Raw genomic sequence first — 27387 nt, 5'->3', positions numbered from 1 at the left:
TAACTTCTTAAATTTTATAAACCTGTTCATATAATTATAACTTAAGAAAAACTATTATACTTAAATTTAAAATCTTAAGTACCTACATTTATTACAGGGCCCCCACTCAAATCTTCAATTTTTTTATAGGAAAAATAGGATTATTTTTCTAAAAATATAGGACTTTATAGGACTATTTTTACAAAATTATAGGATTTTATAGGACTATAAATGCTATTTAATTTACTAACTTTATGCATTTAAAAACAAAATCTATATTTAGATAAATAAATCTTTGATTTTCACTTAAAAAATAGAAACTATTTAACCATTTTATCACAAAATATATAGTAGCTAACCATGTTAACAATAACTAAAGTATAGACTAGAATGATTTGGTATAGGAATTTATCCTATAGCTAAATCTAGCAATTTAACTGAGTGGCTGGATTTGAAATTGGCAAAATATCAAAATTATAGGATTTTATAGGACTTTTTATAGGAATTAGAAGTTTCATTTAAATCAAAGAATACCTCTGCGTATAGTTCCATACCAGAGTGATTGAGAAAAATCCGAGGGGCTAACCCCTCTCTGAAAATCTGTACACCGATTACCAATGAGTACAGCCTTTGGTAGTGCTAAATCTGTACTCATTTACGTAATCATTTTAGTGCAGTCAAAGGTACAGGCATGTACACCGATTACGGGGAGTGGTTAGCCCCTCGGAAAAATCATATCACCTCGGGCCAGAGGTGATATGATTTTTCTCAATCACTCTGGTATGGAACAATACGCAGAGGTATTCTTTGATTTAAATGAAACTTCTAATTCTCTCTTTAAAACATAAACTTAGTCACAAATATCACAGAAAACCATTTTTTAAGTAGTTGAATTTTATTATGGAACAATATTAATTTTTTTCAAATACAATAAAACCGTATTAAAAATAATTATTTTTAATATTTAAAACTATGTTTCAACTAATACTTGATTATCTCGGACAGAAATAATGGGATCATCTACGACTTCGGAAACTGGTCTTGTTGGAGCCTCTGAAACACTAATTTCTTTTTTCCTAGGTTGCAAGTCTTTAAACGATGTGAAGTATAATATCTAACCAAATAATATATTGTTGATAAAACACAAAAAAGGCTGTTTAAGTAAGATGATCTTACTAATATTAAAATGGAAATTCCCATTGGCACTGCGAATAATAAATAGCGAAATTTTAAGTAGGCTCCTCCCCATAAAGGACCAATTATACATCCAATTGACATACAACTTCTTCTTAAGCCATGAGTCATAGCTGAAATATAAAACTTAAAATGAAGTATACTAGGACGTTGCTAAAGGCGAATGCGGCATTTTCAACACAGACCCGAGCGGAGCTCGCGTAGACAACAAAAATATTTTTGTTTATCTTCTCATCACTCCCAATCTGAAAGTGGGAACGCTGGTATAGCGAGCATTCGTTTCCGCTTCTCTCCCATCACCCCTTCAATCTAGAAGTGGTATAGACTCTTTTTTTTGGAATTTTGCTGGGCGCGTTCATGTTGATTTTACCCCCCTTAACCCCCATTCTCCATATCCTGGGACCAAAGACCCGAACCTAGACCCTCCACCGGTGGTTCCAGGTAATGGCCGACTAGCGGGCGGCCAAAAAGAGGGGTCGAAAAGACCGCGAAAAAGAGTGTATAGCTCCAAGGTCTATCTCTCTCTCTCTTCTCCAAGCGGTCGCGTTTTCAGCATTGTTCGCTATTAGTGTTTGTTAATTTTCTATTTGTTTAATTTTTAAACTGGCGCGCATTGTGTGAAGGCTCAATGCTATATGCACCAACTTCTATTGAAAGAATTCAGACCCCAGGAATGGAAAGAAAAACCGTTAATGTCTCGGCTCTCGAGTTGACTTCCGGTTAGGCGAATCAATAGAACCGGAAATAAGCCCGTCAACCTAGGTTTGCCTTTGGAGGCTAGAGACAAGCAAATTATACTAGATAGAGCTGCAGTTTCCATTCCTGGGGTCTAAATTCTTTGTCTGTTCTATTCCAAATTGCTAAAATACTATTCAAAGTACGATCCGTGTTAAAACTGTTATCTTTAAGCGGAAACCTTTATATATATTTAAATATTGCCGTGGCCACTAATCGTAAGAAAAGGATATCTGATATCTCCCAGATTCCAGACTCTAACCACGGCCAACTTTGATTTCTCGCGCTACAGCGGCCATCTCATTCGTTGACGTTTCTGTGTTAACCTATGAGCAAAAGATGTGTATGACGTCAGCGCCCCTAGCGGATTATTATTTTTAGTATAGTTTTTACATTGAAGACAATATAACCACCGAGCGTGGCGCTGAACTCCGACACATTATAGTACAGTTTATAGGGGGAAAATCCTTGCTTGCGGAATTTCGACGAATGTGTTGGCCGTAGTAGCGCGAACAGCGCGTGATCAAAGTTGGCCGTGCTCCCACTAGCAAACACGCTCTTGCGGTTTGCTGGGCGAGTGATTATTGTCGCCCGAATCGAAAATATTTTCAAAATATTTTCTTACGTGTTTTTTCGTACAACGATGAGCTAAAGTATACTACATAAATGGTTTAACAAATTGTTTTTTATCATTAAATAACGTTTTAGCTTAATTGACTTGTTTTCAGCCAAAATGTTAAGTTGTCCAGTTGTTTTCAGCCGAACGATCCAAATCAAAACTATACACTCTTTTACGAAGTCGGCCATTTCATTACAGGCCTAATTTAAAATGGTACAGGCAAGGGTGCCTGCACGTGATCATCAGCTCGAGACGTCGCGTGCACTTGACCGCGTGAAGCGGCCTTGCATGCACCGAGGGGCAGGATTAAACTTTTTAATCATGATTTAATCCAGATTTAATCGGCTTAATCATGATTAAACTTTTTAATCGTGATTTAATCCAGATTTAATCGGCTTAATCATGACCTAATTTTTTTAATCACGATTTAATCGGCTTAGTCATGATTTAATCGGCTTAATCATGATCTAATTTTTTAATCATGATTTAATCAACCAAATCATGATTTAATCAACCAAATTATGATCTAATCTTTTTAATCACGATTTAATAGACTTAATCATTATCTAATCTTTTTAATCACGATTTAATAGACTTAATCATTATCTAATCTTTTTAATCACGATTTAATAGACTTAATCATGATCTAATCTTTTTAATCACGATTTAATAGACTTAATCATTATCTAATCTTTTTAATCACGATTTAATAGACTTAATCATGATCTAATCTTTTTAATCACGATTTAATAGACTTAATCATGATCAGGTTTTAACAATTTTTTTGTATCGCCATCTAATCTTACATCGATAAAATTAAACCAATTAACTTTACTGACGTTTATAATTTGGAGTATTTAAATCTAAAAATAATATGCCCCAATTCCGCGAGAAAATTGAAATATTGCGGTTAAACAATTATAAAAACAGGTGTTAATCATAAAAATCGTCAGAAAATCTCGCATAAAAGGCTTCATTACATATAAATTAACGAATATAAATTTAAATACAATAGTCTTAGTCGATAGCTACGCCGCAAAATTTTCGTTTTGAAAACGAAAACATTTGAGAGAGTTGGCCGTTTTCGATCTATCGAAATCTGGCAGCCTTGCCTGCCTTCCGGCCTGTATCTCCATACCGAAAATGGCCGACGATTACGCCACCGAAAATATTTTACAAAACTGATCGGCGGCATTTTTGACCGTTATTTTGAATTATCGACTAGGACTATATAAACTTACCCAAACAATATAATAATGTATCGATGGATGCCGAACTAAGCTCCTCAAGGTTTAAAATCGGAATGCCGCTTTTTTTCTGGAATTTTCTAACTTATCATTCCGTTGACGCGAGCGATCGAACGTAAAGTTCTAAAACCGAGCCGTCTAAAACTCAGAGGGACACGTAAAGTAGAAATGTAGTAAACTATATTTTATTTTAGACGAAACTATGATTTTTTTTATAAGAAATGATATTAATTTTTCCGAGTACTTTCATTCTCAAAACTTAATTTAATCAGCTTAATCGAGATTTAATCTTTTTAATCACGATTTAATCGGCTTAATCGTGATTTAATCGTATTAATCGCGATTTAATCAACATAATCACAATCTAGATTTAATCGCGATTTAATCCATTTAATCATGATTTAATCGGATTTAATCGGCCAAGAGCGCAGATTTAATCATGGGAGTGAACTGTCCCTCGGCATGCACTATTTGAAATCAGCCCTGTAATAAAATGGCAGCTCTCACAAATAAGGATATAAAAGAGTGTATATACGATAATCTAGAGCTTGGAATCTGGCAACCCTGACCATCTGACGGCGCGAATCTCTTTTCTCCCATCCATGATTCTCCTAGCGGCCGCGTTCTCTCCCCTCACGCCCGTTTATCTCTACACCGTTCCCTCTTTTGCCTTCGCCTTGCATTTACCCATTTCCCGCATAGAATGACACTATCTGACGGTGCGACACGAATTTCCCATAGAACTCGTCCATAAGCAAAAACACAGATAACCACCATTTTTACCTTGTTTTTCGTAAGTTGTTATTTTGGAAAGAAGTGAAGCTGAGCAAACCAGTAATATAGGAATACCCAAAATGTCCAAAACAGATCCGATTATCACATAAATCAAACTACTTTTGTCACCTTGAATGAAATGTTAAACAATTAATTCTTATTACAGATACTAATTTAAAAGCAATATCTACCTATTTTGGCACTTGGAATAAAAACCAAAAACCAACAAGAAGCTGCGATTAAGAAAAACTGCCCAATTAAAAGCAAAGTGCGATCTAACAACTTTTTGCTCATTAATTGTATCATTCCAAATACAAGAATTGACTGAAAATATAATATTTGAGTATTAAACAAAATGTTTATTATATAGAATAATAATAATAAAATATGCTTCTTTATTGGAATACTTACCACAAAACCAGCGATTAAGTAAATGAAACTGTTTTGAGTTTCGTTATAGTTGTAGAATTCTTTTGTTAGTGGAGTTATTATTGTCTGTAAGAAATAAGATTTTAACAAAAATAAATAAATTTTTGTCAAAAATTAATACTTTAAATGGCCAAGCGAGGGGTTATGTTAAATGAGAACTGACGTAAATTTCCAATCGGTACAAATTTTTGTATTTTTGGGGTACAAAACTTAATAAAATGTAGAAGTAGTAAAAACATTTTTTCAGGGGTAATCCAATAGTAAAAGGCCAAAAACTTACAAAATGTTTAAGAAATGCCCAAAATCATAAAAATTTGTAAAAACCATCCAAATTTAAAAATAAATCTTAAAAAAATTGCAAAAAAGGTCCAAAATTAGCTCAGCCACATAATAGCGTTGTAGATTCAATTAATCCTAATATATATACTTCAAATGATGTCTGAGCTGTTACAGATGTAAACACCAGAGCCAGTAATACAACAACTTCATCTCTAATGTATTCTTCAGAATTAAAATGTTTATTATTAAAAAATAAATTAGAATGCTACAAAAAAACTCAAACCTCGACTAAATTCACTGAAATATCCAGAAACATTCATGAGCAAATTCGCTTGACTAGAGCTACGACTGATTCTTTTCTTCCTCAAGCTATTCAGAGTCCAACTATTTTTATCCAAGTTGTCTTGTACATTTTGGTGTTGCCCCTCGGAAGATTTAATTATATATTGTTCAGCGCTTTCAATCATGAGATTCGTCTCTCCCCCACACTCGTCAGTGAAAATTTGCTTGGGAGTTGGTGCGGCTAAGTTTGGTTTGGTTCCATCAGGCTCATCAACACCGGCTCTCTCAAAAGTTGGAGAATCTGTCCAAAGAAACGTATTTGGTCTTGAACCTTCTCCCGTTGATGATAAGAAATCGTTGGGAGTTGTTGGCTCAGTTCTACTTGCACGTCTGTATCCATACGTTAACTGTTCTTCTATATGTTCGACACCGCGTAAAGAAGTTAAGTTGAAATACATGAAGATGAAGAATAACTCTAATATGACCCAAACTCCAGTCATAAAAAGCTGAAATTATAAATCATGAAATAAACTTCAATAAGACAAAAATTATTTTCAAAAACATTCTTACACCTGGAGCGGAATGTTTGTCCAAGTGGAAGGGTCCAATGTCATAGTTTAAAGACGAAAATAGCAAATTTACAGCCGGTCCCACAAGTAGTCCAACTTGACGAGTAGACATGACTATTGAAATTATTCCAGTTCTATCTTCTTCCGGAGTGGATCTTGTTACATCTGCTAACATCGCTGCGCCACCGCCGACCCCAATACCTTAAAACCGCAATTAACAATTAACTATTATCAAATTGTTCGAAAAGAACAAATATTAAATATTCACCTGACACAAGTCGACTAGCCACAAGAAACCATGAAGAGATACCCATAAAGTACATGAAACTTCCTATTATTTCTCCAAAATTAGTAACAATCAGTATTACTTTGGTGTTTTGGTAAACGTCGGCCCATTTTCCCACCAGAGGATTAGAAAATAATCCAGATATACTAAATGATGCAATAATTAAACCCATCATTGATGATGGAGCGTTGAATCGTGTACTTATATATCCCCATAATGATGGAAAGATCACGGCTAAATACATGGATTTTTATTAAAATATAATTCAAATCAGTGACAAAATTCAAACCTACCATATTCAACACCACAAAAGAAATTAAAGAGAGCAATGGTAACGTAAGTTAGCCTTCTTTTAAGAATAACACTCATTTATATAACAATTTGAAAATTATATTTGGGTAAAAATTTCCTGTAGCCAAAATGTCAACGAAAATTTAACACCTATGTAACATGAGCTTTTTTAGGTAATTTCATATTTTTTTTCATATATAAGGGCTCCACCTTCTTTCAGATATCGAATATCAGGATCTTATCTCTTCAGTAAATTTAAATATACATAAAATAGAATACGATCTCAATAGATAAGAAGGTAATTCCATGGTAAGTTCAAAGTTGTTAGGGTCAAAAGTTCGACGTTTCAAAACATGACTTGGGAAGGGCCATCCTGGCTATTTTCAAGGTCATTGGATCAATAGAACGAAGGACTGCCACCGTGTTGACACAAAGTCAATAACACTTGCCACTAGGTTTAAAGCTATTTTTTATTTTGGCCGGGAGCAACGTTTTGAAGACTGGCTACGCTGCTTTTAACATTTTATCTATACAGCCGAGATTGTAATACTGAGATTAAGCACAGCACACAAGAATGGGAATTTCGGAATGTTTTGACCTGGGAGCTCGAAATAAAGGAGAGGTGGAAAGTATACACTATAGGCTGGGAGGTTTTCACCGCAATCATTATGGAAGCATATAGTCCATGATGGATGGAAGTAAAGACGTTCTCGTTCAAAACATCGCTATCTTGGATCGCATCGGTCTTTACCTCCTGCGGAGAGGCAAACCGGCGCCCGATGAACCGAAACAACTATACACTCGAAAATAGGGGCCATAAATATATACACCATACAACTGCATGGTTAGAACTTGCGACAGCGCTGTGATAAAGTGATATATAGAGGTACATGTTAGTCCTGTGACCCTTAGTATATTGCGTGCAGGGGTAGTCTTTTATCCATTGATAATGGTTTCGAGTGGTATGGATTCTCTATGTATGTTCTACCCGTATCTTATGACCTTTGACCAAATTTGCTCTTGGACGATTTTTGGACTATAGCATGGCAGCGTGGGAATCGAGGGACCTTGGAGGGACCTACTCTGTAAACAATCGAAATAGATTTCGACCTCAAATACTCCCTACAATTTCGAGTTTTGTAGTAAATCGAAATCTTCACAAAACTTCGTTTCTAAATCGAAATCTCTCGAATTTTCGATAGAAAACTTGGTATTTCAAGTAATGAAGATATTCAGTGCCGTAACTATAGCTTTTCTTGGGCCCTGTGCAAAGTTCCATTTTTGGGCCCCTCATTTTTTGACTAAATTACTTAGACAATCACAGAACGAATTGTTCAGGAGAAAAAATTAGGATCTGAAATTTTGTGGTACAAGTTTGTGGGCGTGATGTTTGACAGTGAGAATAATGGTTCTATGCATACACAATTTTAAATAGTCTTAGTCGATAGCTACGCCGCAAAATTTTCGTTTTGAAAACAAAAACAGTTGAGAGAGTTGGCCGTTTTCGGTCTATCGAAATCTGGCAGCCTTGCCTGCCTTCCAGCCTGTATCTCCCATAGAAATAGAAATTAGACTAGAAGCACTGCCCTTTCCGCCAATCCCAAGGGAAACAGGCGAGCTAGAAGGCTGACATTAGGGTGGAATCGCGACGTAAGCGCCATCTGACAAACGCATTAAACATTGTCGCCATGGCTACGACGCGAATTTCGAATAGGAAAAAAAAAAGGCGATCCACTGCGCATCACGTCGTGCGCAGCGGAGGTCTTTTCGTGTTTAAATTTTTGCGTCTAAAAGCATATCCGCAAAAATGGTTAAAAACTGTGGTTTTTCACATTGTAAAGAGAGATCTGGGAAAGAAATAAAATTCTCATTTCATAAGTATGTAATATTATAGTAAATATTTTATAATAATCTCGGAATAAGAGATTTTTTTACACTAAGATTTCCTCTGAGAAATGCTGAATTACTAGGAAAATGGGTTTAGCGGTAAATCGCGAAAATTGGACTCCATCTTCAATTACTTCATATGACTTTGTGTGTAGTAAATATTTTCTGCCGGATGAAATTTACTTTCAAAATGGAAGACACCATTTGAAAGCAAATGCTGTACAGTCCTGATCAAAAGTTTCTGGCCGTTTTTGTTTGGCAATCAATTTGTTTCTATTTTAGGTAGAGAGCCGAGTGAGGGCTTCACGGAAAGAATACCCTCACGAAAATATTATGCCGGTTACGATAATGCGCTACCACTAGTAGGGCACAACCCATACCGGAAATAGTAAAACCCCTCCGAAATGGCGTCACGAAACAATTAGTATAATTTGTCGTGTTTACGCTCGTTCGACGCGTTATCTTATTTAAAAACCAAATCTGGGTTCACTTTTCTAATCGGAATTGTGGTTGAAAAGAAGTTATTGAAGAAATAGTGACGACGTAAAACACGAAAATTAACCCTAATTTGGTTTTCAAGTGAAACAAAATCAAACGTGAAAGTAGTAATATTTGAAATAATATAGCACGAGACCATTTATTAAAATTTATAATTATAATTTATTAAATAAATGGTCTCGCGCGATATTATTTCAAATATTACTACTTTCACGTTGACATTGTTACGTAATTTTTGCGCTTTATATTTTAGTAATTTTTAATTTTGGTTTTTTAATTCAATAAAACCTATCAACTGATATTTAGTATATCATATTTAATCTATAAAAACGTGAATAAATACCTTTTGGCGTAAAAATGTACTTCGTGTTTATAATTTTTCTTTTTTCGAACAGTATCGTCCACTCTTAGCGACACTTGTTTTTTTCAAATAACCTTGGACGACTCCCTTAGTGTGATTGGTTTACGGGGCTAAAAACCAGGGTTTTTACCGATCCTCTAAAATCTACTACTATCCATGGCGTGATTAAAGTCCTAAAACGTCACCGCGAAACAAAATGGCAGATCGCTTGGCGGGTAAATTTGGCTCGTTTAAAAATTAATTTCTCGTCATTAAAAAAAGATACAATTTTACGACTGATATTTTTGAGTTCATTTAAACATGATCTTTCAAATAAATCCTAATCTTACCCAACCTGAACCTTTCGTTTAAATAATATTCATAATTGATTTTCAAGGGCCACACCGATGTTTACAAAAATCTGGGTAAAAATTCAGTAATTCCTCTTGAGTATTTTCGCAATTTTTCAGAACTATTTCCAAAGGGAAACCTGAGGAGTAGATCACTTCCTTGATTATTAGGACACCCTCACAAGACTAAATCATGATTGAATATAGTTAAAATCAAATCTTTAGCTTAGGCTGTACAAAAAATAAAAATTATTAATACATTATTGAATTCTAAATCATGATTATTAAGACACCCTGCATCTCCGGAAACATCTAAAATTTAAACGACAGCGTTCTACTTTAATAGCCGCCGTCAGTTCCGTTAATTTAGTTTGCTAAGAAATTTTTAGCACAAAAAAAATCTAAGATGACCATCAGAAATTGAATTCTCTCATATAGTAGCGTACCTGTATACAATCTCCTCACCCTTTATGCACCTGAATTGATAAGGGCCCCCTCAGGCCCGTACACAGCCGCCAAAACTCGGGGGCGCTCAAATTCTTTTTGGGGGTGCCAATAACTTGAGTAATTTTTATCTCCCCACCTATGAAATTTGTAAATATACTAATCCGGTTGTAGCCCTAAAATATCCGTCAAAACATTTTTGATAAGCTGGTTCAATATTTCTACAATTGAAAAGTTTTTCTGGTGCAGTGAGACGCGCGAAAGCAATTTTCAAAAACTTTAGTAAAATGGTTTCAAATATTTACTGATACTAGCTCTCTAGTAAAAGTAATTTTCCTTTTTGATTAGTATACAAATATTTTAGATCATATCTTTCGGTAATTGAGCAATCGATTTTTTTTGGGTCAGTCGGATTGGGGATGCTCAAGTACTCATTTGGGGGCGCTGAGCATCCCCTGGCGCCCCCCCGTGTACGGGCCTGGGCCCCCTAACTTAAAGGGCCTGCTGTACAGTCACTACACCAATGCCTAGGCTCTGTCCTAACAAATCAATTGGATACCCCCCGGGCACCGGTAGTTAACAAAACAATAAAACATACGACGATCAAGGGAAGTTTTATTGAATCGAAGGAAATAATCAAGGGCTTAATTATGTCTAATGCAGAGCTGAATTTGCTGTGTTACCTGAACATTGTGAGTCGTAAATTACACGATATTTAATTGTTCGCTTTAAAGGGAATAGAACCTCGGGTATTTGGTGTGGAACACCAATATTTCCAACATTGCCCGCTTCCTCTTATGGGTTTAGATATTTTGGCGCTACTTCGTGAATTCTGGCTAAAACTGTAAGGGGTCTTCCATAAATAACGCGTTGTGGTTATATTCCTTTCAAATATTTGACAATGTTACAGGGCTTTAAGTGGTTCCGTTGATTTTCAGTGACGGCTTAATTTGTAATTTGAAAGGCAACTAGCATTTTAAAACTTTTAAATTCCCTTAAAATAATTGACATTTTTCTAATGGACAAAGATATTGAAATGTAGACGGTTACTCGCCATATTAAGCTTTAAGAATAATACAAATTTTACATATTTGTTTTTAACTTCGTTTATGGGCCCCCCTTGGCTTCTGGGCCCTGTGCGGCTGCACCTGCCTAGTTACGGCACTGAATATTTTAGACCGTTTCAAAAACTCATGAAAATGACGTTAAGCGAAAGTCTACGACGTCGGAGAGATTGGTAGTATCAAGAACGCATAGAGGTACTAAGAACTATGAATGCTAGCATTGTCCCCTGCTGCCATGATCTTATACTTTCAGAAGCTGTCTAAGCAGTCGACGGTTCTCTCTCTATGTAAAAATCCATTACACCAAGGCCCAAGTTAGGCTTAAGCCATCGGCAAAGTATAACTTCATGGCGCCAAAATTTAAGTCTTTCATAGTTCTTAGTACCTCTATGCGTTCTTGGTGGTATGGCAAAAGCATAAGTAATGTTGCATGTCGTCGTACTACTACCACAGTATGGTAGAACCATAAATTTATTTCACCAAATGAATTCATGGTAGAACGGAAACCTACTTGTTTGAATACATCTAAATGAGGTCGCGTTGTCCTTGAACCAGACCGTGAATAGCGCAGTAGTTTAGCAAAGCGCTCTGAGAAAATCATGTCCCCCCCCCCCAAACTATAATCGATTAAATTAGTTTGTTCAAACATTTATTCTTTCTCGTGGTTTTAGTTTTTCCCCTTAACCCAAATGATTATGTAATTCGAATGTATTTGGAAAATTATAGACCAATTTGTGATTTACGAAATTGTAAAATCTATGGGGGTACAATGTACCTACCCTGCTCCGCCGCCAATGGTTCCCATAACAATAGTATAACATATTTTTGATAAACAAATTTAAAAGTTTAAAATTTTTGTTTAAATATGTCCTCAAGGGTTTCAGAAAAACAACAAAAATTGGTTGTTAAAACCTTTATTTAAAAAATCATAAAACGCGCGAAAAATGATTAAAATTGCAAAATTATTTTGTGACAATTATTTATTCGTAATAGCACTGAACGAATTTCTTCCAGTATTCGGTTGTTTCTGTCCAAGTACCATTACAGCCATATGGACCAGCTTTGTGGATTCTATTGGGAGAAAAATTAGGAAAGTAAGAAAATGTATGATATATTTCTCAAAGGCATTCATATACCTGGCAAAATCGTCACAATCAACCAAACCGTCATTGTTGCAATCGCTTCCCCACTTTAAAAAATGGAACACGTTTAATATTTTCGAATAAAACGGTATTTTTTATGAATGTTTCGACTACCTTTTGCATGTAGCCGATTACAGCTTTCTCGGCGCAAGCTTTGTCATTCAAACACTTTTCAAAATCGCCTCTATCATTGGGGTTGGCGCCAGGTTTGCCACCATCCGCCCAATAAGCGTAGGATACTTGTTTTAAATGAACAACAATTACCTTAATTTGCATTTCTCATTGTCACCTCTTCACTAGTAAGCAGCGTTGCCAGATAATTATCATACACGTCGATAATTTCAAACTAATTTTCGGGCTGTACGATAATTAAATTTCTACGACTATTTTCGATAATTCCGGTTCCACATACGGTAACATTTTGATTTGATAGAAAACCGATTATAACTTTTTAATAGTAGTTTTTGGTTTTAGTCAAGATTTTTTGAATAGGCTAAACTTGATTTAAGCGTTATTAAATTTTTTTTATCGTAAATATAACTTAGACCAAGTTTAGTATTTTACTATCAATATTCCCACAAAATTCAGATTTACCTTATTTTTTTCTGAAATCGATAATTTTTTTTGGCCTTTGTATGATAATTTGATTTTCAAGATCTAGCAACGCTGCTGGTAAGGAAGCTATGAATTACCTTGATAGGGACCACAAAAGTACGCTCCGGCTGTAAGAACACGTGCGAAATTTAGCTTAATCTGATTAAAAAAGTTTTGCAGATTAAATTATTACCTCCCGAGTTGTGACAAGTAAACACGTTACAGTCGGAACTGGCATAACAAAGACAATCGAGGCATTCTTGAGTAATTTGAGGCACCAATCGCTGACCTAAGTACGCGGTAAAACACGAAAAACAATTCTAAGAAATATACGTTTCGTCGAAAAACATTCTTTCAAAAAGCAGTTAAATTAAAATAGGTCAAAAAGTATCCTTGAAATGTGGGCGACTACAACTTCCAAGAAATAATTTTAATTTTTTTTATAAATTTAATTTTTTTTATGATTCTATCAACGTTTAATTGCAATCGTTAAAAACCTGTTTATTATACTTTAAACCCCATTGAAATAGACATACCGGTCAGTAAAAGTCAACTACCAGGGAAGCTAGTAAAATTAAATAAATAATAAATAAATTGGGCGCATCCAAGCAAACCCCTTTTAACTTGACAACATAACTACCCAAGGATTTATTTGACACCATTTTGAACTTAATTTTCAAACTAAGTAAATAAATAAAATGTCTCACCTAAGACGATGCTTAGCGAAAGCGCAATAAATACAGAGGTGGCAGTGTTATGATGCATGACTAATTTTACGGGAGAGTTAAAAAACTAAACTTTACTGGAGAAAGTCAGGGTTCCGTGTACGACCGTTGGTTTCTTCGACCGATAGATTGAAGTAAAAGGGGAATGAACAACCACGATAACTGTTCCCTTACTGGTTAACCCCGCCTTGAGACCAGTTATAAAGGACCTAGACTATGCCCATTGGAAATAATATATCCTTTTACGATTTGAACGGGGGAAATTCCTGCGAAAAACAGGTTTTTGTCACCTCCCAAGGCCCCAAAACTCCGCCCCGAAACCAATAGATACCCACACTCCTTACTCATCCCTAATTTGTTAATATGTATAAGGCTGGAAGGTAAATCTCACGGGAAAACTTCCTAATTATATATACTGATGACATAGGTCTGGTATAGTTGGGTGAACGCCATGCGACTCATCATACCAAAACAAGGCGTTATTCAAACCCGGAGGAAACGAATTTAAATATACGCTAGACAAAAGTAATTACTCAATATGACAAAAAATTTATTTCTAAAATTAAAAACAGCGTTTAAAAAGTGAAATATTAAAACTTCGTTTAACAAATAGCCAAACACATGCTTTCTTTGCTCATTAATAATAAACATTCGCCTCTCGGATGCCAAACCAATTTATTAACTTGGAAAGAAACTTTGGGGAAAAACGACAAAAATTGGTTACTGACAAACGCTTTTCAAAATTTCGCGCCCAAGTAACAATTGACGTGTGGTAGTTTGACGGCAAAGTACACGTGCTTTTTCAGTCACGTGAAATTATTTCTAGGGGGTTTTTATTTTTAAAAAACGCAGAGTGGCCACAGGACTGTCAAAAATTATCGAAAAAATTTGAAATTTGTAAAAGGACTTTTTTTTTTTTTTTTTTTTAGAAAATTTGGGATAATTTCGGGTGAAATTACAAGAATATTTAGATTTCCAGTATAAAGTTAAAAAAAAAGTTTTTAAATGGAATTTGGTATAATAATTGGCCGAGCGTAGAGTTGATAAATAGTTGGTTTGAATCTGCGTGACGTGTTAACAAAAGTGGTACATGCAAATATGGGAAAAGGGAACTAATTATTGGAAGTTATATTTTAGTGTTTTTGCTATATTTTCAATAAGTCATGTGGTTTCCCTGCAAAAGGTACGCCAAAGCCAAAATATCACGACGCCAAATGGTATATTTTTAAGGCTAGGCGAATAGTACTTTTAGCCTATCGAGACGAATATCGAATACTCGAAAAGTTTCTAATCGAATACCGAGACGAAAAGTAGTTTTCGAACCAAATACCGAATAGTTAGGCTTAATCCAAATACTACTTTATCGAATATTCGCCGAATAATAGGACCAACTATTAGTCGAATAATATGCCGAATATATTAGTAAAATAACAGGTATAATAGTCAAAATATTTTCGATTTTAATATATAAATAGTAGAACTTAATTTTTTAATAAAAAAACAAACTATCTGTACACACAAAAAAGTATCTGCCGAGAGCCAACTGACCAATTTTTGTTCGGGGGCTGGGGGAAACAACATAGCTGGATTTTATGATAACACCTATTCTAGCCGTCAACCGCCAAGTCCAGGCTCTGCCATAGAAGTTTATCCCCCCCCCCCCCCAAACAGGTTTGGGCTTCACCCACCCCATAGACAGCTATGCAGTGGCAGAGGCCGATTGGGGGAGAGTTAATAATAGTCTATTTTTTCAGAATATGTCATTCGATATTCGATCAAATACCAAATGAGGCGTGGAACGAATATCGAGACGGTTATTCGTCTCGATATTCGACCGAATTATTCGGTTATTCGCCCAGCCTTACATAAAAAATGCAAGTAAAAAAAACATTACTTTCTGTTGGTATTTCTTGAGTGACGCATTTATCAACAGACCACAAAAAAAATTGAGCATTGCCTGTACATATTGCTAACACTGATTCACTTGGAGACCATTCCATGTCTGTTTAAATTGATTCAAATTAAAGTCTACCATTAACATGAAAATTATAAATAATTTACGTTTGATGGGTTTTCGTTGTATTAAAATGCTCACAAATTCTAGTTTGTCTACGTCCCATATCCAGACAATGTTAGGCATGTTATCTAAACGTTAATATACTTATTATATACACACTTAACTGAAATTATAGGCTTGTTGCATTTTAAAGTACCATTTATCGTAGCAATGTATCTGGCATTTGAGCTGAAAATTAAAGTTCCAACACCCACTTTGGGATTGGGTTTGTTATTGTCCAAAGGAAGTGTGTTTAAAGTAACAGGTCTATTATTAAAGATTTCATCTAAAAAATTGAAAGTTAACAAATTTTTTACTACTTTGCTTACATGATAAATGTATGTGATTTTCAACATACATGTTATATTTGACTTTAAATACATTTCTTCCTCAAAATTATTTGAAACTATATTGCTTTCATTGCTAGTCCCAAACGAATTAATTTCGACTTCTTTGTAAACAATCTAAAAATTTATCACGCTATTGCTTTAAAACATTTTGTGTGTGAATAATTTAAAAAAAATACAGACCACATCATGTGAGGAAATATTAGCAGTATGTTTATATTCAGCAATTGGCTTCCACGTTATATGGTTCAATAATCGAACCTACACGCAATAAAACTGCCCATTATTTTTTAGTTATTTAAAGGTACCAACTAATGAATATACCTTTTCATCATAGCTGCCAACAGCGAGAAATTGAGAAGTAGGAGACCAACTAACAGTTTTGACCCCCAAAGCCCATTGGTATGCGCAAAAAGATGCTATACAATTGCCGTCAAGGGAATAAAGACATACGTTGTACTACAAATATGAAAGGAACGTTAAGTGAATTCCCAAGTGCATGTGTAAGCAATACATTTTCTGGAATAGGGTCCCAAACACAGAGGACATCATTTGAAGGAGACCATAGAATTCCGGCCAAGTCTTTGGTTTCAGGTTCAAAATGCTTTCATAATATAAAATAATAGTTGTTGAAACTCATTGTGAATTTAAATTGAGTATAACCCTAAGAGGAAAGGTTCAGCTACTGTCATTACTTGTTGCACAACAGTCTAGAACGTAGCAGGAAATTACCATGTCCCATGTAGTGACAGAGTTCATACAACATTTGGAAAATTAATTTCCCTGATATTTCCAGGTTTTCTCCTGGAAATTTCCCTGATATTTCCAGGTGCTAAAGCGCCGTATGTTTTCGTTTAATCGAAAAAAATTATATATCATTATTGAGGCGCTTCCAGACTCAAACGAATTTCCCTGATATATCCAGGTTTTGGTTAAATATTTAAAATTTCCCTGATTTTTTTGGAAAGAATCAGTTTCCCTGATATTTCCAGGTTTTCCAGGTTTGTATGAACCCTGTAGTGAGGCGTATACAAGTATTGTTGGAAGATATATGCTCACAGCAGTAGTTTTTACTTCGTTATAGACTGTTACGTTATGAGTGAATAATGACGGAAGCTTGACCTTGCCTGCTAGGTTTATACTCCCTTTAAGTTAAATTTGACATACTTTGACCAACTGCCAAGAGGAACAAACAAAAATACTGATGCAGTCTTTGCATTCTCGCCTCTCAGCTAAAGCCAAGTAATTTCCATCAGGACTAAAAGATATCCCAGGATTGGCCGCTTTTGCATACTTCATGTATGACACTGATCGCCTTAAGAGGGACCATACAGTGACTCTTAACTAAAATCTTTTGTAAATTAGTTTCAAAATATAATAAATGTAATCCACATTTAAATCTCACATGATGCTTAGCTGTTGTTAAAATATGCCTCCCATCAGGACTCCATTGTGCATTAATGATACCTAATGAACCTTCATCTATTTTGCAGGTCCATTCAGCATCTTCCAAAGAAAATGCTTGAACTATTCTCCGTTTGTACATTGCACATAGTATATACTTAGAATCTGATGCCCATTGTACAGATTCAATTATATCAACACATACAAAAGTCTCTTCAATTTGCAGATTTGTCACATTTCTTATTATAACCCGATTACTTATCGTTGTGGCCTATGAAAAAAATTATTTTTACATTTTCATCACACTGTATTTCCAAAAAACAGGGTTCGTATGAAATTTTTTGATCTAAAACACAACCTTTCCACCAAATGAAATTGTTACAATATTTCTAATCTTTTAACGTAATTTTACTGGCTATTACTTTTTAATTGACAGAACATGTTTGTAAATATGACACACTTTATTATATCTTAAACCAACATTGTGAGATAATTAGAGGTTGGTGTTCACTGTTAAATTGAATATTAAATATAAATCTCCGACTTTCTACAAGGGATGACAAAACTGTCAAAGATTACTCACCAAAAGTTGACCATTCGGAGAAAATTTACCTATACTGTGAGTTTGCTTGGATAATCCGGAAAACTTCATATTTAACTCGACACAGAAGTATAAATAATTTACTAATGTCCGGAATATTTAACCGATAAACCTAATTGACAAATTATAGACAACAATACGTTTGTTAAATTTACCCGTTAATCAAAATTTCAATTTCAAACTTTATAGAATTTCTAAGAGCAGACTACAAAGAATATATGAAATGAAACGCTGGTGCCATCTCTTATCAGTGAACCCAAGCATAATGCCCCAAAAGGAAACGCAAGCGCCATCTTCTATGATAAAATGGCGCGTGATTTGAAGTTGAGTGATACGTTGCTTGCTCCCTAATTATCTTCGTTTTAGTGTTATTTAGTGAGGTTTTTGTAATTTATTTGTTGAGAGAGTTTCCTGATACGTCCATTTTTCTTTTACTCTGAACAAAAAGGTGTTTTTCTTGGTTTTAAAAAAGTTTTCGATAGTTCTGTTAGTTAGGCTTAGCGGAGTTACCGCTGTAGCGAAGCAAGAGCGGCCCGTGCCAAAAGCACGGGCTAAGAGACGCCATCCTGCAGTGGTAGGGTATTAGGCTTAGTCTTAGGTTGTTGTTGTCTTTATATCTTGCAAATAAAGGGCGAAAATGAATTCGAGTAAAGCGGACGTAACAAATGAGGACTTGTGCTATCTATGCAAAGAGGAAGATGCTCCTAAAAATAAGGGCACGGGGAAACCGAATACATGGATTGATTGTAGGCTTTGTAAGCAGTGGTTTCATGTGGAATGTGTGGAGCTGCGCATAGGGGATGCCCGTCGGCTAAAGGATATGTGGGAATGCAGTAACTGTTTCAAGAAGGATTGCTCGGTATATAGTCAAGGGCCCTTAGTGGCTATTCGATTGGTGGCAACCCGTTCCCTAAGCCAAAGTCAGCTTAGTCAAAGTCTAGTGAAGGAGCAGTTGCAAGAGCTACCATCTGCGATTCACTCCGGGATTGTGGTTGGAACTAGCGGCGATCTGATTTTGGGTGGAACTAAAGATACTCTTGCTCTGGGGGCTATGTTCTCTAGTCTGGAGTCTTTGATTGTCTCAAAGTTTTCCATCATGGAAGAGCGGTTGCAGGATGTACAATCTATCTTTTTGTGTGAACTGGATAGACGTGATTTGGTTAACAGAGAACGTTTCGAAACCATGGAAAAACGACAGACTGACCAGGAGGACTATATCAGCGGTCTAAAATTACAGGTGGAAGCTGTTGCAATTACAATGCAGGAACGTGAAAACGAATCCAAGGCAATGCGTGACTCGATTTCGGCTCTCTCGGGACAAGTTGATACGCTAAAGGGTCAGACTATGAAATTTAAAGACTCTGACACTGCTCTTGTTTCCAAGGAAAGTGATGTTGTGGATGATCTAGCTACTAATTTAGTCGCCTTTGGTGTGGCATTTGATGATCTGGACTCACCTAGTGGTGCTGAAAATTGGCTTCGGAAAAATTTGGGGATTGATGAAACTGTTCATTTCAGTGTCAAATCGTGTCAACGCTTTGGTAGAAGAGAGGATAAAAAAGACGAACCGGTGTTGATCTGCTTGGACAGTGCTGAAAGTAGAAAGTCCATACTTCTTGTCGCCAATAGGTTGAGAAACCATCAAGTACCGGAGTATAGTCGCGTTAGACTAGCGCCCGATCGCTCTAGGGAGGAAAGAACATTCTCCGAATTTCAGAGGTGGCGAAAAAACCGTTTCCAAACTAACAGAGCTGTCGGCAACCTCAAGGATGGTGATGGAAAAAACTTGACTCCTGGCCTGCCTTCGGGGAATCAGGTTTAGGAATTCACGAAACCCCGATTTCCAATGTGGGATGCCGTTTGGCTACCCGAAAGACACGCGGGGGAATTCGTAAAAAATATAGACGTGTCCGATCTCTTTTGGCAAATAGTGTAAATAGTTCTTTAAAATTTGGTTTTCTTAATATGCAGGGGGCTTCCATACAAAAGTGGATGGAAATCGATTCAATTTTTAGTAAAAAACAATTAAATTTTTTGTGCCTTTCTGAGACTCATTTGCGGGAGGGGTACCTTCCTCTTCCATTAAAGGGTCTCACATGGTTCGGTTTGAATCGTAAGGGTCGTGAGAAGAAAGGTGGAGGGTTGGGAGTTCTGTGCCGAGCTAGTGAATCTTGTAAACTTGTTAAGTCTTGTTCAGAGCATATTTGGTTTTCTCATGAACGGTTCCCGGATCTTGTCATAGCTCTAGTGCTACGGGTAAATGTAGTGGAGTTTACAATCATAAAATCTACGACTGTTTAGCTAAGGATATTGAGGAATTTCGGGCTAATGGTGTTCTTAGTTTTTGCATCGGCGGAGATATGAATGGACATCTTACTGAATTTGATGGTTCGGATTGCTATAACGGTAATCTTTTGAGAGAATTTGCAGAAGAACAAAGTTTTACCATAGGGAATTTGTTAGACAATTGTGTTGGTCGCACTACTAGAAGTAGTAGGAACAGTAAGTCTACCATAGACTACGTCCTCTTTAGTGCTAACGTTGTCGATAATGTTATGTCGATGGAAATTGACGAATCTGGATCAGATAGCCTTGGTAGTGACCATAACTTGGTTTCCGTTTCACTTCAGCCTCGTTCCAACTTAAAAGCAAACAACGATCAACCAAAAACTGATTCAGTTCCTGACGGTGTACCAGTGAAGACATTCTGGGACTTCGATAACGAGACAACTCTAAAGGCTTACAGTGACGAAATGGAAGAGTGGGTGTCTACGCTAACTGCTCAACCCTCGTATGGTGATTTTGTGGAGGCTATGGAAGCAGCAGCGCGGAAAAACTTAATAAAAAAATCACCTAGTGTCATTTTGAAGAAAGGTATTGTGCCAAAGAAATGGTGGGATAAGGAAATTGCTGATGCCATTCGTGCCAGGAAAAGAGCGTGTAAGGATCATAGACAGGCGAAATCTCAGGGCTGCACGGTGGAAGTGGTGCTTACAAAGTGGGTCTATTATCTACAGAAGAAAAATGAAGCTAAAGAATTGATAAGAAAAAATATCCAACTTGTTAATAAACGTATTGAGAATGATATTATCAAGGCTGGCAAAGCGCAGGGGAAAAAGTTCTGGAGGTATATTTCTAAAATGCGACGTTTATCCTCCCAATCTGATTCTGGATTAAAGGGTTTTCGGTCTAAGTCTGGTATTCTTCTGTATGAAAAATCCGTCATGCAAGCCCGAATTCAAGAATATATAGCCGGCATGGAGGCAACGCTATTGAGTCGTCCTACTGTGACGGATAGCCAAGCGCACTCCGTGGTGAAAGTTCCAACTGTAACTCCAGCCGAACGCCTTAATGAACCATTCTTACTACCGGAGTTTTTGGCCGTTATTAAAAAATTACAACGGGGTAAAGCAGCTGGGATGGATGACCTCTACGGGGAACTAGTTCTGGCTCTTGGTTCTTCAGCTCTTCAATGTCTGTTGCCCATCTATAATGAAATCCGAAAGTCTGGCGATATTCCTAGTAGTTGGAAGGAGTGTCGAGTCAGCTTGATTAACAAGGGAAAAGGGAAGCCCGAAGATGATTTGGATTCCTATAGGCCGATAGCCGTTACTTCTATTATGTATAAGGTGTACGCAATTTTGTGGAAGGAACGTCTTGCTATTTATATGGAGTTGAATGGTTTTTTAAACGAGGCGCAATATGGGTTTCGACATGGTCGACGAATTGCTGATAATTTGTTCGTGTTAACACAACTTATTGAACTTTACCAATTAAAGAAGCGTCCGCTTTATTGCGGTTTCCTGGATCTACAGAAGGCCTATGATAGTGTTAGGTTACCCCAACTTTGGATGGCCTTGAAGAACATGGGAGTTGATTCTGATACGATAGACAGCATTGAGCGCTTGTATGCAGGAAGTAGTTGTGTCTATAAAGCGCAAGGAGTTAACACCACTCCTATGAAGACTTCTGTCGGCCTTCGTCAGGGTTGTCCGTTGTCCCCCCTACTGTTTGTTATCTACATAAATGGATTGGCTGATCGCCTGGAGTGGTCCCCTCATGGTGCTTTTGTGAACGGGAAATATGGACGTCGTTTGAGCTGCTTGCTCTTCGCAGACGATGTTCTCTTGTTGGCGGATTCAGCGGGAGGCCTTCAGGAATTGTTGAATACTTGCACCTCTTTTGCGGAAGAGTGTGGATTGCGCTTTGGGAGTGATAAGTCTAAGGTTTTGATCTTTGGTTCAGAGGGTGGAAGCGATACGTTCACTTGGCATGGAGCTAAAATTGAGGTCGCTACAGAGTACACGTACCTAGGAATTATTTTTTCTTCAAACGGAAATGGATATTCGGAAGCCTACGAAAAGAAGTTGGTGTCTAAGGCGACGAGTCTCCGATGGGCAGTGAAAAATTTGGCGAAAAATTCTTATAACAACTACTCTGTTGGGCGCACTTTATGGAAGTCGGTGGCGGTTCCCGCCCTTACGTATGCAAATGAGGTGATGGCACTCTCGAAAACTTCCATTGCAGCGCTGGACTATGCACAAAGAGAAGCCGGTAGGAGTGCTTTGTCTGCGGGTCCCTGTACTCCGAATGCTGCTATTAAGGGGGAGCTTGGTTGGAGCACTATGCGTGAGCGTGAGGCGGTCAGCAAATTGAAGTACTTGGGTCGGCTGATGTTGATGCCAAGCCACATGTTTCCTGGTATCGTGTTTCGGGCCTTGCGTCAAGAAAATGTTAGTACAGGTTTTTTTCGGCGGCTAGAACATCTTGACAAAATTTACGGTATTGGCACTAAAAGGAGTGAGGCTACGAACGAACATCAATGGGCCACTATTGTAACAAAGGACGTGCGGGAATCTGCAGGCAAACTGTGGAAGACTGAAATAAGAGAGAAGCGTAGCCTCTGCCTATATCAGTTGAAAAGTGTTCCAGCTCCAGAGCCCTTCTACGACGGATCGTGGCAGAGTGGCCTACTTTTTGATGCCCGTTGTGGTGCTTTGTTAACTGGTCAACGACAGGCCCAACTTTTCGGTGACTTTCCGGCATGCAAACTATGTAACCATGAGGTCGAAGACCTAAGTCACATCCTTCTGTCGTGTTCAGCTTTGGAGAACCATCCGGGAGTGTCGGAATGGCGGATGGATCACTTACACCTCCCTACAGAGGTGCTTATAGGCTTCGGTAATACTGGTTCAGATGTCCATCAGGTCAAATGGATTCTTGGGTTGTGGAAGAAGGCCAAGGACGCTTGGCGTCGTTTGAATAATAATTAATAATTAATCGGTTTCCTTCACTCTTATAGTATTATCAGAAATACATGTATTTCTGGTATTATATATCTGTATTTTTATTTATATGCTTATTTTGAATTGGGTTTTTGGCGGGTTTTATTTCTGCTTTAAAATTCTGGATTGGGTCTTTGGTATTTCCTGGATTATATTCGTTGCTGGTTTTGTGTATGTATTTTGTATTTTTTCGACTGTGCTCCTCGTTTGTGAGTGAGCCGCCCTGTTCCAAAAGGGTTGTCAGTAAATAAATCTTAAATCTAAACTCGAGCAGCGTTGCCAGCGTACGATAATTATCGTACACGTCTATAACTTCAAGCTAATTTTTGGGGCGTACGTTATTTTTATTGCCGTACTATTTAGTACTCATTTTTCAATAATTCAGTTTACACTTACGATAATGTTTTTAATTTGGCTGTAAACCAGTTAAAACTGCGACTTTTAATCACAACTTTACAATCGGTCGAACTTATTAAAAAAATATATTTCACTTACGCGTTAGTTTCACGTTAGTATTTCACACAATTCAAATTTACCGCCAGTTTACAAGCGTACGATAATATATTTCTGAATTCGAGAATTTTTTGGATCTGGGACGATAATTTGAGCTTCAGGAACTGGCAACGCTGATATTGCCTATAAACCGCTTAGGTAAAAAGGTGGAAAATTCAAACTGAATGTTTCGAAAATCAACGGGTGAAATAAAACGAAAAATTCAATTAAAAACTTTATCAAAACCAAATTATATAGCATAGTTATGTACAACATTTGCAAATAAACAAATTACAATAAATCAAAAACACTTTTTCTTTTGGAAGTAGAATTCACTAGAGACAAGCTTTGTTTAATAATAAACTTTGGCTTTTTAGTTACTTTATTAGAAACAAGTTCTTCAGCTGGTCTCTTAACAGCTTCAGATGCTGAAGTTGTTGTAAAAACAAAGTTTTTGGTTGATTTTCGACCAACAGAATCATTGCTTTGTTTGGTAAACTTATCTGACAAACTATTTAAATAGTCTTTGTTCTTGGCAAGGAAAGATGACGATACTTTTTGTTCTTCTTCCTTTCTTGAGATTGAACGATTCAGTGTAGCGACTGAAATCTTAAACTTTTTCTCTATTTTCAATTTACATGGGCTGTCTTTCTCAAGTACAGTCTGTTCCTCGAGCCATTTCTCTCTTTCAACCCTTTCTTTCCTTCTTTGGACCTCTTGTTCCTCAATTGTTTTTTCATCCATTTCATCTCCACTAGCATCTACAGCTTTTTCATTATCATCACCAACATTCTGGGACATATTACTCCATCGAAACTTACGAGTTCTTCCATCCCCATCAGTATACAAATCTCCATCTTCCAAAAAAGCATTTTTGAAAAACCTAACTTCCCTCTTATCATCATCAATCATCCATTTTAAATGCTCTCTTTCAACTTGTTTTCGAAGTGTCTCTTCATCGTCAGATAAATTGTCATTTAAGAGCTCTTCACAAACTCCATTTTCATCCTCATTCTCATCTTCACTTCCCACGTCACTACCAGAAAGTTCAGCTTCTTCTTCAAAAAATTCATTTACAACTTTAACTGGTTTAACAGTAGTTTCTTCATCCTCATGACTACTCTCCATATTTGCATCTTCCTCCTCTCCATTTGCATTTTCCTCCTCTCCATTTGCATCTTCCTCCTCTCCATTTGCATCTTCCTCCTCTCCATTTGCATCTTCCTCCTCTCCATTTGCATCTTCCTCCTCTCCATTTGCATCTTCGTCCTCTTCATTTGCATCTTCCTCCTCTTCATCTGCATCTTCCTCCTCTTCATATTCATCATCCCCATCACTGTCAGCTTCATCATTAAGGAATTCATTCTTTTTTCTAAGTTTCCTTGAGTTGTCATCTTCATCCAAGTTATCTAATGGATCTTCATCATCCTCTGAATCACTTTCAAATATTACTTTCTTTACCTTATTTCCTACCACTTTTTTATTTGAATCAATAATATCTTCATCGTCACTTTCTAGTGTTTCGAATTTTCCAGAGCATAAATCCAATAACTCAGTGACATCTTGGGTGTTTGTTCCATTAAAGTCTTCGCTAAATAAGTTCTTCCCAGGTTTTTGGGAGACAGCACATAAAGTGTCAGTGTCCAATCTCAGATGCAGTGAATCTGAATAAATATCTTGGCTAAAATTTGACAGCATTGTCCTTGACTGGCTTAACCAACTAGCTTTGTTTATTTTACCGGCTTGGGACTTAAACCACTCATCATCTATCTTATTAAAGCCATATTTATGACCACCTTCAGGTTGATGACCAGGAACTAAAGAATTAATGAGCTCTAAACTACTGTCTAAGCCTGGTGAGTCTTTAAGAAGTGATTTGGAATTAAGCAAATCATTATCCACGTCCGATTGGTTGTCTTCATCACTTTCGTTTCCTTGTTGGTTTTCTTTTTCATTAGTTCCTTCCTGATTATCATTTTTGTCCTCAACAATTTCATCTTCACTATCAACTACATCTTCATTAAAACCTTCTTCATTCTCTAAATCGTGAGCTTCCTTTCTTTCTTCCCAATTCATGCGTTTCTTTTCACTTATTTTTATCCATAATTTTTCTTTTAATGAAGACATATCAGTTGCTTTATCTGGGGAAATCAGTTGGTCACAGCCTAGAGGTCGAACCTTAACATTGATTTCCTCTTCTTTTAGGGTAATTTCATTCAAACTGTTTGCATCTCTTGATAAGACGTGAATTTTGACTTCTTTTTCTTCATTACCTTTTGAAGCTTTGAGGGCAGCCGTGTGTTTAGCAAATCTTTGTACTAAATCGTCAACTCCTTCAGTTTTGGCAATTCCATCCAAGTCAATTACTGAGTTAGGGCTACCGCTTATTTTGGGTACAGCTTTCTTAAAATGAATGGAATTTCTGAGCCGTTCTTTTATGAGGGAACGTAGCCCAGTTGACTCTTTTTTAGGATTTTCCACAGTTGGAGTTACTTTATCCTTAAAACCTTCAAGGAAGTCTTCAAAAGAGGGTAAATCATTATTGACATCAAGCACTTGTACTGGGGTAGGCATTATTGTCTCTATCTTATTAGAATTCATTTCACCCAAAGCGTTTTTCTTGGGTTCAAGTTTCATAGTTTTCTTAAGAGCTGGACAAATTTCATCTTTTTGGATTTTGTCATAATCAGAATGCTTCCTTTTGAGGAATTCTTGGAGGTTGTTAAATTTTGGTTTGTGACAAGGCAAGCTAAACCTTTTCTCTCTTAATAGTCGCTGACTTTCACTATGGATTGATTTTAAGTTTTCTTTCAAAGCTTCATTGTCTTTTAAAGTTTTTCTTTTTGGTTTTTCACTTAAAGCCTTTGGTTTAATCATTTTTGTATGTTTCAAACCATTATCAATTTTTTCCTCATTTTCGTCTTCTGAGTCATCCCATAATGATTTATTACATTTTTCTTTCTTTGGGAGTTGGTCTTTTTCCAAATCTTCATCACTGGTACTCTGCTCAGAACTATCTTTGTGTCCCTCATCTTCAGAATTTGATAAATCTTGGTCAAGCAAGTCTTCAAAGTTCTCTAATGCGCGTTTTGGTTTAACAGTCTTTTTCTTTGTGGAATCTTCAGTTTCAAGGAGCGGTGAATAACAATTATTTGAATCCACGGCGTATTTCATTTCACTATCACCAACAATATCATAGAGGAGGCCTTGGCCCACAACAACTAAATCTACAAGTTCTTGCAACAGCTCCATAGAATCAAAACTCGAACCCATTTCTAATAATAGTTACAAATTATATAAATGCATAAAAATTGGCCAAAATATTAACTAAATACATAATGTATAAATAATACGACAGCTACGAAACTTTTTCACCTCAGCGGTCAACCGAACAGAAATTATGATCCCGCCAAAAAATAGCAGACCATTTTAAAAGATCAACCTACGTAACGTAATAGTCCATCTAGCGACAAA

At 36.6% G+C, this 27387-nt stretch overlaps 4 protein-coding genes across 4 annotated transcripts; all 4 read right to left on the bottom strand.

Annotated features, from left to right (window-relative positions):
- Positions 1-861: 861 nt before the first annotated feature.
- Positions 862-7445, bottom strand: LOC149925063 (uncharacterized). The gene is made up of 10 exons (XM_090160784.1): positions 6687-7445; positions 6376-6627; positions 6109-6308; positions 5540-6044; positions 5405-5478; positions 4960-5043; positions 4740-4872; positions 4558-4677; positions 1156-1286; positions 862-1093 (listed from the first exon to the last, which is right to left on the bottom strand). Exons 1-10 carry the CDS (start codon positions 6760-6762, stop codon positions 950-952), a joined length of 1719 nt encoding a protein of 572 aa, XP_090016910.1. The 5' UTR covers positions 6763-7445; the 3' UTR covers positions 862-949.
- Positions 7446-12165: 4720 nt separating this feature from the next.
- LOC149925062 (lysozyme-like) lies at positions 12166-13893 on the bottom strand. Its single transcript, XM_090159947.1, has 6 exons — positions 13711-13893; positions 13197-13292; positions 13102-13131; positions 12524-12648; positions 12404-12456; positions 12166-12338 (listed from the first exon to the last, which is right to left on the bottom strand). The coding sequence occupies exons 1-6, from the start codon at positions 13766-13768 to the stop codon at positions 12248-12250; spliced, it is 453 nt and encodes a 150-aa protein (XP_090016073.1). The 5' UTR covers positions 13769-13893; the 3' UTR covers positions 12166-12247.
- Positions 13894-14260: 367 nt separating this feature from the next.
- LOC149925061 (WD repeat-containing protein WRAP73-like) lies at positions 14261-18311 on the bottom strand. The gene is made up of 11 exons (XM_090159946.1): positions 18119-18311; positions 17537-17806; positions 17299-17475; positions 16646-16735; positions 16456-16590; positions 16315-16392; positions 16143-16248; positions 15942-16070; positions 15790-15873; positions 15623-15730; positions 14261-14422 (listed from the first exon to the last, which is right to left on the bottom strand). The coding sequence occupies exons 1-11, from the start codon at positions 18185-18187 to the stop codon at positions 14331-14333; spliced, it is 1338 nt and encodes a 445-aa protein (XP_090016072.1). The 5' UTR covers positions 18188-18311; the 3' UTR covers positions 14261-14330.
- A 5824-nt stretch (positions 18312-24135) lies between these two features.
- LOC149925060 (uncharacterized) lies at positions 24136-27312 on the bottom strand. The gene has a single exon (XM_090160787.1). The coding sequence runs from the start codon at positions 27184-27186 to the stop codon at positions 24205-24207; it is 2982 nt and encodes a 993-aa protein (XP_090016913.1). The 5' UTR covers positions 27187-27312; the 3' UTR covers positions 24136-24204.
- Between the last annotated feature and the right edge of the window lie 75 nt (positions 27313-27387).

Source organism: Leiobunum rupestre, chromosome 10 (genome assembly GCF_980474605.1).
Source record: "Leiobunum rupestre chromosome 10, qqLeiRupe1.1.hap1, whole genome shotgun sequence".
NCBI classification, from domain to species: domain Eukaryota; kingdom Metazoa; phylum Arthropoda; class Arachnida; order Opiliones; family Sclerosomatidae; genus Leiobunum; species Leiobunum rupestre.
The sequence above is the reverse complement of the archived record's forward strand: the minus strand, read 5'-3'. Positions and strand labels throughout refer to the sequence as shown.